The 12500-nt window shown below is 34.8% G+C and overlaps 3 protein-coding genes across 3 annotated transcripts in view; 1 reads left to right on the top strand and 2 right to left on the bottom strand.

The window, feature by feature from the left end:
- LOC134277744 (amyloid protein-binding protein 2-like) overlaps positions 1 to 7686 on the bottom strand; it is a 7752-nt gene extending 66 nt beyond the window's left edge. The window contains exons 1-14 of the mRNA XM_062760055.1: positions 7621 to 7686; positions 6317 to 6405; positions 5943 to 6094; positions 4561 to 4678; positions 4132 to 4300; positions 3843 to 3899; positions 3680 to 3712; positions 3435 to 3502; positions 3235 to 3340; positions 2748 to 2872; positions 2557 to 2642; positions 2079 to 2269; positions 1210 to 1375; positions 1 to 810 (exon numbers count right to left, since the gene is read on the bottom strand). The exon at positions 1 to 810 is cut by the window's left edge and continues 66 nt beyond it. Of these exons, the coding sequence (XP_062616039.1) occupies positions 587 to 810; positions 1210 to 1375; positions 2079 to 2269; positions 2557 to 2642; positions 2748 to 2872; positions 3235 to 3340; positions 3435 to 3502; positions 3680 to 3712; positions 3843 to 3899; positions 4132 to 4300; positions 4561 to 4678; positions 5943 to 6094; positions 6317 to 6405; positions 7621 to 7686 (1650 nt within the window). The 3' untranslated portion in view covers positions 1 to 586. The remainder of the gene's footprint in view (positions 811 to 1209; positions 1376 to 2078; positions 2270 to 2556; positions 2643 to 2747; positions 2873 to 3234; positions 3341 to 3434; positions 3503 to 3679; positions 3713 to 3842; positions 3900 to 4131; positions 4301 to 4560; positions 4679 to 5942; positions 6095 to 6316; positions 6406 to 7620) is intronic.
- On the top strand, positions 7600 to 10358 carry LOC134277742 (uncharacterized). The gene is made up of 2 exons (XM_062760053.1): positions 7600 to 7762; positions 8642 to 10358. The coding sequence occupies exon 2, from the start codon at positions 8643 to 8645 to the stop codon at positions 10356 to 10358; it is 1716 nt and encodes a 571-aa protein (XP_062616037.1). The 5' UTR covers positions 7600 to 7762; position 8642.
- Positions 10359 to 10465: 107 nt separating this feature from the next.
- LOC134277743 (uncharacterized) lies at positions 10466 to 12493 on the bottom strand. Its single transcript, XM_062760054.1, has 2 exons — positions 12365 to 12493; positions 10466 to 12004 (listed from the first exon to the last, which is right to left on the bottom strand). Exon 2 carries the CDS (start codon positions 11990 to 11992, stop codon positions 10559 to 10561), a length of 1434 nt encoding a protein of 477 aa, XP_062616038.1. The 5' UTR covers positions 11993 to 12004; positions 12365 to 12493; the 3' UTR covers positions 10466 to 10558.
- Positions 12494 to 12500: the final 7 nt, after the last annotated feature.

The raw sequence follows: 12500 nt of genomic DNA, 5'->3' as shown, positions 1-12500 counted from the left end.
ATTCGGCCAAGCATAAATGTAAAATTGAGTCATGATCACATCTATAGTCTATGTCACAAAACACAGTATTAAACTATTTCAAAACAGGAACCTGCCAATGACCATATCAGTACATGTTTGAAACACAAGGTTTGATATTCCCAATACTGATTACATTTTCAAATTGTATTAATTATTCTCCAAACTACACCAAATAATTTCCATTAAAGTCAATATTGTTAGCCGGTCTACTTTACTTTCCCCAACTAGATCTCTGTTAGTAAATGTACATTCTTACATGAAGATAAGGTTTTCATTTCTCTCTCCACTCAAATGAATTTTAATATTTCTAATAAAATCTACATCTAATCAATGGCAAATCAGCACCTATTAATTACAGCTAGTAAGCTACATTAGGGCCAACAACATTGACAATATAAAAAAATTGCACACAATATCCACTTGAAGAGAATTTGATACCAGTTCAGCACTACTGTGAAATTCACAAGTACATGTAAGTATACAATGCCTGATGATTCTCTTACAATCTACCACACTACTGAACACGGACTTGTGGGAAGAGCAACACTGTAATTCTCTGACAATCTCAAGAAAAACACTTCTTCACAGATTCTTCAAAGTTCGTGGTAATGGAGAATTCGAGGGGTTTGACTTCTACAGCGTTATTTATGTCTCTAATGGTGTTCCACTCGTGCAGGATGTCGTGGTAATGGTCGGCCATAGCCAGGTTATTAGTCGTCCTGTATAACTTTAACAGTCCTCTATAATCATATTCCAAACCACTGTAACCTTCACCAAATAACTTCTTACCTGAAATCAAGACAGAATTAAGGGATCTGTGAAATAGGAATATCTTAACAGCTTATGTACAACCAAACTCCCCACTGTTGAAAAGTTATGATGCTTAGTTGTTGATTTAAAAGAAAATTTTAGTCTTCAAAATTTTAGGATTATCTAAGTTAGAACTCATTTTTGTAACAGTCTAAAAAAGATCTGTTGCCTGCATGGCACAGTGGTTGGAGTGTTTGCTCAAGAAATGCAGAGTAAGGAGTTGATCATTTACGTTAAAAATTTGAATCCCAAATGGCTATATAGATCTAAGATATATGTAATTCTTACCAATAGCTATACATCTAAAATAATTCTTCGCAAAAGCTATAGATCTTAAAAGATTCTTACCAAAAGCTATAGATCTAAAATAATACTTACCAATAGCTATAGATCTAAGATAAAGTTTTTCAGCCTCTGCATATTTCTCCATATCATAGTTATAAAGGGAAGCTAAGTGTCCTACAGATAACGCCACTTCATAGTCGTCCTTTCCTAGCAGTCTCTCTTTGATTTTTATAGCCTTCAGGTGCATCTCTTCTGCCTCCTATAAAATATGAGATCAAATTTTCTTTTATTGGAAAAAAATTAATTTAAAATACATATTAAATACATGGTTACTGTCTAGAAATATAAGCGATATATGGGCGAGGGTAAGAAAACGTGATAGAGGGCGAGGCTTGCCGAGCCCTCTTACGTTTTCGACCCGAGCCCAAATATCGCTTATATTTCAAGACAGTTATCATGTATTTTGTTTAACTTGCAACATATTTCTTACATTTTAACACCCAAAACTAGCTATTTTCGACAGATTTAGGCACGTCTCTGCAGTTAAAACTATGACGCCATGGCGTAAACATTGCAATATACATGACGTCACAATGCTTTTAGAACGTCGGAATACATGCACGAGGCTTTATTAGGGCACTGGCCGCAGTGACTGGATAAAGCTTTGGTTTATTAGGTTATCTTTATTAGGTCAATGTAAGGGGTAGTTGCAGGATAAAGAGTGTATATCAGGACTTTGTCTCAATGAATCAAACCATGAATTTATGTAATGACATGCTTCTTCTATGAACAAAAATTTGTCCACCAATATTCAAATTTGTTCAAATCATGCCAACTTTTTTGAGTGTCGGACAGTTCTATATATAAACTAATGAACTACATGTATGACCTACCTTGAATTCATGTGCAAAAATACATTTCTATCTCATAACATGCAATACCTTTAACTCAGAATCACTGACCTCGTATCTCTGCATGGACTGATACAGACGTCCTAGGTTCCCATAATGCTTTGCGGTTTGTACATTGTTTTCCCCGAAGGCCTTCCTGGCCAGAGCCAGAGACTGGAGGTGTAGCTCCTGGGCCTCCTGAAGATTCTTCTCCTTGGCCTCCTTAGAGAGACTGTCCAATGCAATCTCCTCCAGTATTAACGCTGAGGAAAGAGAACATTTGGGGGTCATTTAAACAAGTCTCTATCTTGATAACTCCATATTTGTCTAATCTTTATCTGAAGTTGAATCCCATTATAAATCTAATTCTTTGCCAAAAATGCTTAGCTTTTAATGGACATTTATTCCAATCAAATGATATCTGCATAGCTACAAGTATTTGGGTACATGACACTTTTACTTAGATTATATTATTTATCAGTTTTACATGTATGTATATTATGCATGTTTCTATTACTAATACTGAAAAATAATGTTGGTGTTAGCATACCTTTAACTCTTTTAGATGAGGATAGTAACAAATGATCTTCTGGTAATATATGACTTAGTATCTCTATAGCTTTTTCTGCATGCTCCCTATAATAAAGTATATGTTGTAAGATTAAATTAAAGAAGAATTTGTACGTTGATTGGAAATGCCATATCACAAAGAACTTTGAAGTAAAATAAAACCATGCATACTTGGCATCATTAAATCTTCCAGAACTATATTCCTGTACATAAGAAGCATACGCCAGATCTTCGTGTCCTATGGCAACATAAAGGTTCTTGCCTCCAAATACCGACTGTCGTATACCAAGAGCCATCTATAAATATTTACCACAAATGTTTGACATTCTGTGACAAAAATCTGTTTTCAATGAGCACCATTATTTCTAAATTGTTTCTGTGGTTAATTTGGAACTGAAGTGTCAGAACCATAAATATGACTAATGTCATTGGTCAATGAGGACATCCTCTGATATCATTAATACAGCTGCCAAAAATTTACAGATATAAAACAAAATTGTTTTATTTTCCAAATTAATCCATAAAACTTAATCCCTATAAATATTAATGTGACCAGTATTACCAAAAACTGTACAAAATGGTCTTCACTGACAAAATCTAAAACAGAATTTATTTTTTTCAGCCTATTATATTTGAGATGCATGAATTTCCTGCATACCTGATATACTTGAACAGCAGCAGTTATTGAATCCACATTTAATAAATAAAATCCATAATCCAGCAATGCATCAGAATACTTAGGGTGTTTATCTCCAAACTTCTCTCTAGAAATATTGAACATCCAACTCAATACACAGAAGATGGGTATTTAAAAGAGAAAGAAATGCATGAACAACAGGATTAAGTGTGATACCTTACCTCGCATAACACACAGCATGCTTTACAAGAACTTCAGCCTTGGAAAATTCACGTTTCACAACACAAGCCTTAAATAAAGAAATATCATGGGAAATTCAAATATTATTTTATTTCAATACTATTCAAGTTTAATTATTTCTTCAGTATTAAAATAAAAGAAATTTTAACATGCTAAATAAGCAAAATTATTTGTAGAAATGCTTGCCTTTTTTCCTTTTTACAGGAAAGAATAAAATGTTTCTTACCTTTGAGCACTGTCTTAATACATCAACAATAGTCTGAAATAAAAATTGTGACTTTCCAGAAAAAATTGTCAGACAAGGAAACTTTGCAAAATCTAAATGCATATCCTCACTGTCAGGAATATGTTATGACTGAGAAAAATGAATAACTAGGGCGCTTATTTACCTTGTTTGGTAATGTCTTGGATAATGCCTGTATAGCCCTTGAACAAAATTTTATTGCCTGAAATATACAAAACAAATGTGTATTTAAAGGTAAATTTTTTGTCTTGTTATAATTATTTCTCAATATACAGTACATGAATATAAAGAATAGTTAAATGAATTTGGAGAAAATAAATGACATGTATTTACATGCAGTTCAAATGTGTGGTTTTTACATATCTTTATGCACACAAATACCTTTTAAAGGTAATATCTATCACCATGTAATGGCACTTACAAACTGTTCTTACCTCGTCATACTGACATTCGGCAAACAAAAGGGCACAGCACTCTGTGTAGAAGGCTGCCGCATTGACGGGTAAATTCAGGGACTGTAACTCTTCTAGGGTCTGTCTGGCTATCTGACAAGTCTGATCAGCCGCAGTGTATTTGCAGTTAGCATTCTGTACGTGCAGTAGCCTAAAATATAAGATTCCACAGTACTGATCAAATAAATTACTAAAACATCCTTTTTCATTTTGCTTTTATACAGTAAATGCACATACATTCATTTTCTCCATATGATAAATACTTTCTATCCTAATTTTAAGATTTCTATTTATTTATCACTTTTTAATGTGCGAAGATGCCCAAAAGGCCCTGCAGTCCTGCACTGTATCAGAAGAAGGAGAAGTCTTTTCTATTTTTAGTAAATGTACATGAACACTGTAAATACTTACCCAACACTGCATTCTAAAGACTTGTGTAAGTAAGCTTTATCCATCTGACATAAATTAAGGCAGGCTTTATATACTGTCTCACTGGCCGAGAACCAGCCCGCATCACAGAGAAAACCACCTACAAATAAACAAGTTGGTCAATCACATCAGGAACGTGTAGATACATTACTGTGCACATACTATTGTAGCAATGTCAGGCATGCACGAGTTATGGCACTTTCCCATTCTGCTCCATGCTTAAGTCTATTGTTTGGAATCAAAATCGTCGATAATCAATCTGTTTATACAGTACAATTATGTAGTCCAAATATTTTCTTTTTACACCAGTTATGTGAAAGGACCAAGTCAAAACTAAAACACTAAAACTAACTGAAAACCTAGCTGTATAGCTCTATCCCTTACCTAACTGAAAGCCTAGCTGTATAGCTCTATCCCTTACCTAACTGAAAACCTAGCTGTATAGCTCTATCCCTTACCTAACTGAAAACCTAGCTGTATAGCTCTATCCCTTACCTAATTGAAAGCCTAGCTTAATAACTCTGTCCCTTACCTAACTGAAAGCCTATCTGTATAGCTCTGTCCCTTACCTAACTGAAAACCTAGCTGTATAGCTCTATCCCTTACCTAACTGAAAGCCTATCTGTATAGCTCTATCTCTTACCTAACTGAAAGACTAGCTGTATAGCTCTATCCCTTACCTTATTGAAAGCCTAGCTGTATAGCTCTATCCCTAAAAGCCTTACCTAACTGAAAGCCTTGATGTATAGCTTTATCCCTTATCTAACTGAAAGCCTAGCTGTATAGCTCTGTCCCTTACCTAACTGAAATCCTAGATGTATAGCTCTATCCCTAAAAGCCTTACCTAACTGAAAGCCTAGCTGTATAGCTCTGTCCCTTACCTAACTGAAAGCCTAGCTGTATAGCTCTATCCCTTACCTAACTGAAAGCCTATCTGTATAGCTCTATCCCTTACCTAACTGAAATCCCAGCTGTATAGCTCTATCCCTTACCTAAGGCCATGTAAAATTAATTCCTTGGTTCTCAGGCCTTTTTTCAAGAAATATGATGAGGGAGGGAGGCATTTTTTTTTCACTTTTTATTGCCCCCAAAACTGATGAGGCAGCTTTTTACATTGTACAAAACCTAAGAAAATGATGAGGGAGGTGATTTGTTGTTTTTATTTTATTGATTTAGCAATAAAAAGGGTCAATGAGGCACCCTTAAAAGAGATGAGGGAGGGCCTGAGAACCAAGATAATATTTTTTTATAGCCTAACTGAAAGCCTAGTTGTATAGCTCTATCCCTTACCTAACTGAAAGCCTAGCTGTATAGCTCTATCCCTTACCTAACTGAAAACCTAGTTGTATAGCTCTATCCCTTACCTAACTGAAAACCTAGTTGTATAGCCCTGTCCCTGGCTGAGACATCCTGACATGTGGGGGGAGATAACTGTTGAGCGAACGTATCAGCGAGGATATCAGACACACTGGCTCCGTGGTCCATCAAGGCCTGGAAGCAGTGGTGCAGTAAGTGTCTGTAAAACAAAAAGGCTGAATCAAAATCTATACTAAACAAGTCTAATCCTAGGCCATTGAAAGTGCTGGATTATGTAAAATCTGGTTTTACAGTAACAAAGTTAATGTTCATAATGCAATATTTTTAAATTTACTGAAGAGTATTACTTATCATTGTGGTATGTTTGATTTTTTTTTTCAAATATGATGCCTATAAAACACAAAACATTTAGAAAATATACCTTTTGTCATTAACCTTTAAAACTCTTGCAAATGTGTCCAACTCTGAAAATTCCAGGGCTAGCTGGCATATTCTTCCTTTGTTATACAACTACAAAATAGATACATTTCAGTGAATACGGTAACAGCATTGTAAAATTAAATGTGGAATTTATTTACAATAAACATTTTGAAATATAAGTGAAAAAAAAAATTATCATATAGTGATACTGTGTTATATGAAACATGTGTTTGAAGACAGGAAGCTTTGTGTAATACTGTTGCCCCAATTTGAAGGATCATGGAAAAGGACTCTCAAATGCATGTCAAACTCTCAGTCAAGGTCAAGAGATCAAAAATAAAAGTACATGTACTCATAGAAAGTCATCATAAGGAAACAACCTATGAAATACAAAAGATCAGGCATCACCAGATCAAAAGTTATGGCCAAGGTTGAAGTTTTTCAAAAGTAGGTCAACCTGTAAGGTCAAGGTCAAAATTAATGGTGCTTAAGAAAAGGGTCTTGTCACAAGAAATATACCTGGGTTTTATGAAAGTCCTAGCACTTACTGTTCAAAAGGTTTTTAGAAGTAAGTCAAGTTAAACATATTTGTACCCAATGGAAACTTAAGTCTTTTCACATGGAATACCCAAGTGAAGTATAAAAGCCATTGCGCCAAAACTTAAAAAGTTATGGCCAATGTTTAAGTTTGGTAAGCTCTCTGCTTTATCTGTCCCAATTTTTCGAAGCAGATCAAGAGCCACAGTTCTGCAGCTAGAATCAATTTTGCAAATTAAATCTTTAGATAATCATTTATTTTGAGAATTGAGACACCAGTAGGATGGATAAATCTAGACCAACAAATTTATAAATAAAATACATGATTACTGTCTTGAAATATACCTGGTATGTGATAGGTGGGCAAGGGTAAGAAAATCTGATAGAGGATGAGGTTTCCCCTTTAATATCACCTAGAATTTGCGACCAGGGGTGTGCGATAACAAAAATAAGTTACTAGCCCGCCACGCTAGTGGCAGTAACAAAGTTACTAGCCTGAGGTTGCCAGTTACTAGCCCATTAACTACCGAAAACAATACATGTTCAGGTATAACATAAAGGTTAAAAAAAACATTTAAGTTGAAATAAAACAAATAATGGTTTGCGCTTTATAATTGTCAGGTAATTCTCCCTATTTTTATCGACTATAATTGTCACTGAAACGACTGGCGATAGCAACACATAATACATATATGTTAAAACTAATAAAAGATTATGATTTTACAAAAAAGTTAATTGTACATCAATAATGGTTCGCTACCGATATACAGAGTGAATGCTCCTGGCAGAGCTCTTATCCGAAAGGTGGCGCAACGCTGGGTAGTTCCGGTGCATGGCGTCACGTTTAAACAATACTGTTTACAAACGCTTTCCTTTCGGCTTCACGAGAAGAGTTAACAATACAGTACAGGTAAGAAATATTTAATCCTCGAATGAATTATCGGTATTATTGAAAGTACACCCGGGGGTAACGGGACTGAATCACTGATCATCTTTACAAGTTTATTGTGCCTATGTATCGTGGGGCCTGTACCATGTGTTATATACTGCTATGCATATGCAGTTTCCTAGCTGACATGTTTCGTATAATTCTGGGCACACACGGAAATAAAATAATGCAGATTGGCGTAAAAATTAATACGAGGGTATAGAAAACTGGTAAAATATATATTTAATTGTGAAAATGTTGTTACATCCCTACATTTTATTTTCACCGAATTTTATGTCATATATACATGATATACATGTACAATACATAGTAATATTTACATTTGCAAATGTTTTCCTTTACATAACACTACTGAAGGCAAGCGTTTTTATAACTGTGTAAATACAGGTTTGGGGTCAAGAGGTCATAGATGTGCGTTTGGATAAACAGAATTTCTCCTTTAGTGGATTACATACATGCCGTTGGGTTTGAAAAATTAACGCATTTCATGTTAAAAGTAACAATCAGGCAAATATAAAGTATGAATAAGTCACAAATGTAAATATAAGTAGTAAGGTATCATTTTTTGAGTTTTATTGAGATGTAAAACGGGTTGACACATGATCAAATCTTCCATAAAGCCCTTCGGGCTTTATGGGATTTGATCATACATCTCAATAAAACTCAAAAAATGATACCTTATTTCTTAAAAAGTTTGCAGGTAATGCCGGTTATTTTGAAAAGCCAATATTGTCAGAATGCCTCAGTATTAATCAATAGACAAAATAACAACATATTGTTTAATAGAATATATGTAAATTAAAGTGAAAACTAATGCATATATGTATAAATTATTTGCAGAATGAGTGAGACAGATTCTGATACAGGTGATGCTCCTGTAACTCCTGAAATACTTTTAAAATGGAAGAAATCAGATCTTCAAAAATGGTTAGCAGACAAAGGTCTTAAAAAATCTGGAAATAAGGACATTCTAGTGAACAGAATAATTAGAGTAATGAACTTTGGTGAGACAGATATTTCTGCCACAAGTGACAGTTCAGATGGGGATGATGAATATGTTCCTAATCCGTCAAAACTTAAAGATGGGTGGGCAGAGCTGACAACGGAGAATTGTCCAGATGTTAAGGAAGAGAACATTCTTAATTACTTTATCTATTCAAAAGATCCTGTTTCAGGTAAATCTAAAAAGTGCAAAAGGCAGCTTAAAAAGGCAAGAAGACTCTGTGATGAAAATTTTCTTGGAAATATAAAAGTGAATAATGTTAACCATACATACAGTTGTATTGCAGCAGAATGTAGACCAAGTATGAGACATTTAGTAAAAATAGAAGGAAAAAATTATGACCATTACAGCCTCTATGTTACCATTATTAAAACTGGACAAATTGAAATATCCTCTTGTAATTGTAAAGCAGGAAAAGCTGGATTTTGTGCCCATGTTGGAGCCGCCTTATTTGCTGTTGTCAAAATAAAAAATCCCTGTACCTCAGGTGATTGTAAGTGGAAAAAACCCAAAGAAATTCAGAGACCGCCAAGTCCAAAAAGATTACAAGACATCAAGTTTCTCACATCTGATAATCCACCAGTGAAACCTTATCCAGATGTATACATGTCCGGCCCGTGTAAAGATCCTGAAAATTTTCTTAAAGACATACTGGAAGGACTGGGGCAGGCTCATCCAGGAGCTGTTCTTTACCAAACAATGTGTGCGAGGACTGCAGACATAACACCCTTTTTAAATATTTATGAACCATCTTTCATGTTTATGGATAGTGTTGATTTAAACTCTGCAGTGTGTCAGTCAGAATTTATTGACTTTGTGAACAGGTTAGAAGTACCTCCCTTAACTGTGTCTGAATTAAACAATTCAACACGTGGTCAAGCCAACAATAAAAACTGGAAAGAAGCCAGAACTTGTGTATTGACTGCGTCTAATTTTGGTTCTATTTGTAAGAGAAAAGAAGAAACTCCTCCAGAAAATTTGGTCAAAGTACTCTGTGGGTACAATACTCCACCAAACACTTCCAGTATTTCTCATGGTAAAAAATATGAATGTAAAGCCCGTAGGCAGTATGTACAGAATCACAGAAAAAACTGCAGAGGTGATGTTTTTGTCGAAGACATGGGACTGTATATTAGCAACAAGCATCCATTTTTGGGAGCCAGTGTTGATGGAAAAGTTCAATGCTCCATATGTGGAACTGGAGTTGTTGAGATCAAGTGTCCGTATGGGAGAAAAGAAGATAAGTGGAGAAAAAAACTTCCAAAGGAATGTGCCAGTAACCCATCATTTTGTTGTGAATTGCGTGATGAAAAGTTGTATCTGAAAAGACAACATAATTATTTCTACCAGGTTATGGGCCAGATGGCAGTATTAGATATCCAGTGGGCAGATTTTGTTATTTGGACCAAAAAAGGAATTTCCACAGAAAGAATTGAATTTGATCAGACTTACTGGCACAATAACATGTTATTTAAATTGAAATATTTTTATACCAGAAACATTGTAGCTGAAATTTACACTCGCAGGGTGAAACGTGGAAAGCAGTTATATTGACTGATCCTTATATCAATGAAAAGGGGCAAAATTTGTAATACATGCTTTGTCATATATTCATTTTTTTGTCAGAATTGCATTGATAATAAAATAGGAAATAAAGCACATGATATTACCAGTTTATTAAATCACAAAAGCATTAGCACTATATGAGTTATACACAGTATTGTTTTAATAAGTTTATGAATGATTCAAACAACTCATCTAAGCAGTGGTTCATACAAGTTTGTCATGGCAGTACAAATTAAAATAATCTGCTCTGCAAGATGTGCTTCGGAGAGAGGCAAAATAGTCTGTAATATCTTAAAGTTTTTTATTTGCTCCATCTTCATCTCAACAACAATTCTTGGCTGAGCAATCTGTTGAGTTTTGAAGAATTCATCTGCTGTCATCTGCTTTGATGAGGACACAAATGGTGGCATGTTTAGTCCAATATCACATGGTAGCAAGTCGGCAATTGTGAAGCCTTTGTCGGCTAAAATAATGTCGTCACTTTGAAGATGTGGTAGTAGTAAGTCTCCATCTTTCTGCACAATATGACGATCAGATGTGTGACCACCCCAGACTCTTGACACAAATGTAACTAAACCATTTGGTGCAACACCTATTAATACTTTAAATGTGTTATGATGTTTGTACTCACTCCAAGTTAAATATTGTGCTGTCAAATTTCCTGGTTTTTCACAAAAAAATTCTGTGGCATCAATAACAATTCTCACAGTTTGCATTTCAACAAATGCCTTTGGTAAATTTGCTAAAATTTGCTCCCTTGTTGGCCAAGGTATCATCCCCTTGTAATGGTCATACATGAAATTTAACCAAGTATTTAGAATTCTTGAAACAGTCATGACTGACACAAAAAACATATCAGCCAAATGTTCCTGCAGCATGCCTAGTCTTAGCCTTAGACAAACCATATAAAATTCGTCGATGGGTCTCAATTTTCTTTTCCTTCCAGGTTTAAAAAAATTTGGGTCATTGTACTTCCTATTGTCACCATCTATAGAGCGCAATTCCCCTTCCCAGTATGTTAATCTATCTCCGCCATGTTTCATTAGTACATCAAACATTAATTTAAATGTCTTGTAATTCGGAAAACCAGTGTAAAATCTAGTTTTGTCATCATTTTGGAATATATCTTCAGGTTTCATCAATGGAAACTGAGCTTGGATTTCAGCAGTACATGTTAATTTAACATCTGATGAACCAACCTGTATTTGAGCTTCACAGCTGCTGTTAGATCTACTTGTATTTGCACTTATTTGTTCATGTTGTGTGTCAGGATCATGGTTTTCATCTTCCTTAATTGGTGGTAAAGTTTTATTTACTGGAGATATTCGCACCAGGGGTCTACGTTGAGTTTCTGGTTTTGCATATTTTAGGTTCAGTTTAGTAGGCACTGATGATTTAGTACAGATGTTATTATCAAAATGTAAATTGCATATTCTAGTATTGTCTGAGATAGGAGCATTTGGGCGAATGAATCTGATGCGCTGAACCCAGCTTTCCCTTCTTTTCTTATCACTTTCACTTGAACCTGCTGGAATTCTGTGCAAGGTAATTTTTTCATTGTTTTCAGTGACTTGGCCCTGGTAGTGCGAACACAAAACGCAATATCGACGTCCACCACCCATACATGGATTGACCTAAAGTTATAACATCACACGTGAAAATTTGCTTTGATGAGGTTTAATAGTACTACTATTATAATAATATAGGTAAAAATGTATACGCATCACTTTATAAAATATTCAATTTATTAATTTAAAGTCAGAAATCTGATTAAATTAAAAGTATTGCAGCCGATTACACACATCATGTAACAACTTCTATTTTTAAATTTGGAATTCCCCCAGCACAGATTTTACACAAACATACGTAACGTTTTTATTCTCCAAATTCAGAATTTCTTGCTAATGATGTTTGAAAAGTACAGTTGATGTGTATTCTTTTGCATCTTGCCTTATTGTAACACCTTTTAATAATCATACTCAAATTTTCTTTACCTTGTAGTTCGTTATATTTGACTGAATACACTGAACGTAGTTTGTTTACAGCAGAGCCAATCGAACCGGAACTACCCATCGATACTGAAGAGCGGAGTAACGGGGAGTAACTCGGTATATCGGTAGCGAGCCATTG

The sequence above is a fragment of the Saccostrea cucullata genome, unplaced genomic scaffold (assembly GCF_032062105.1).
Source record: "Saccostrea cucullata isolate Sc308-1 unplaced genomic scaffold, CSIRO_AGI_Scuc_v1 ctg15531, whole genome shotgun sequence".
Classification (NCBI taxonomy): domain Eukaryota; kingdom Metazoa; phylum Mollusca; class Bivalvia; order Ostreida; family Ostreidae; genus Saccostrea; species Saccostrea cuccullata.
Note: the sequence above shows the minus strand (reverse complement) of the source record. Positions and strands in the feature narration are given on the sequence as shown.

Coding starts and splice junctions, on each gene's coding strand:
- LOC134277742 (XM_062760053.1), top strand. CDS start 8,643: ATGAGTGAGACAGATTCTGATACAGGTGATGCTCCTGTAACTCCTGAA.
- LOC134277743 (XM_062760054.1), bottom strand. CDS start 11,992: ATGGGTGGTGGACGTCGATATTGCGTTTTGTGTTCGCACTACCAGGGC.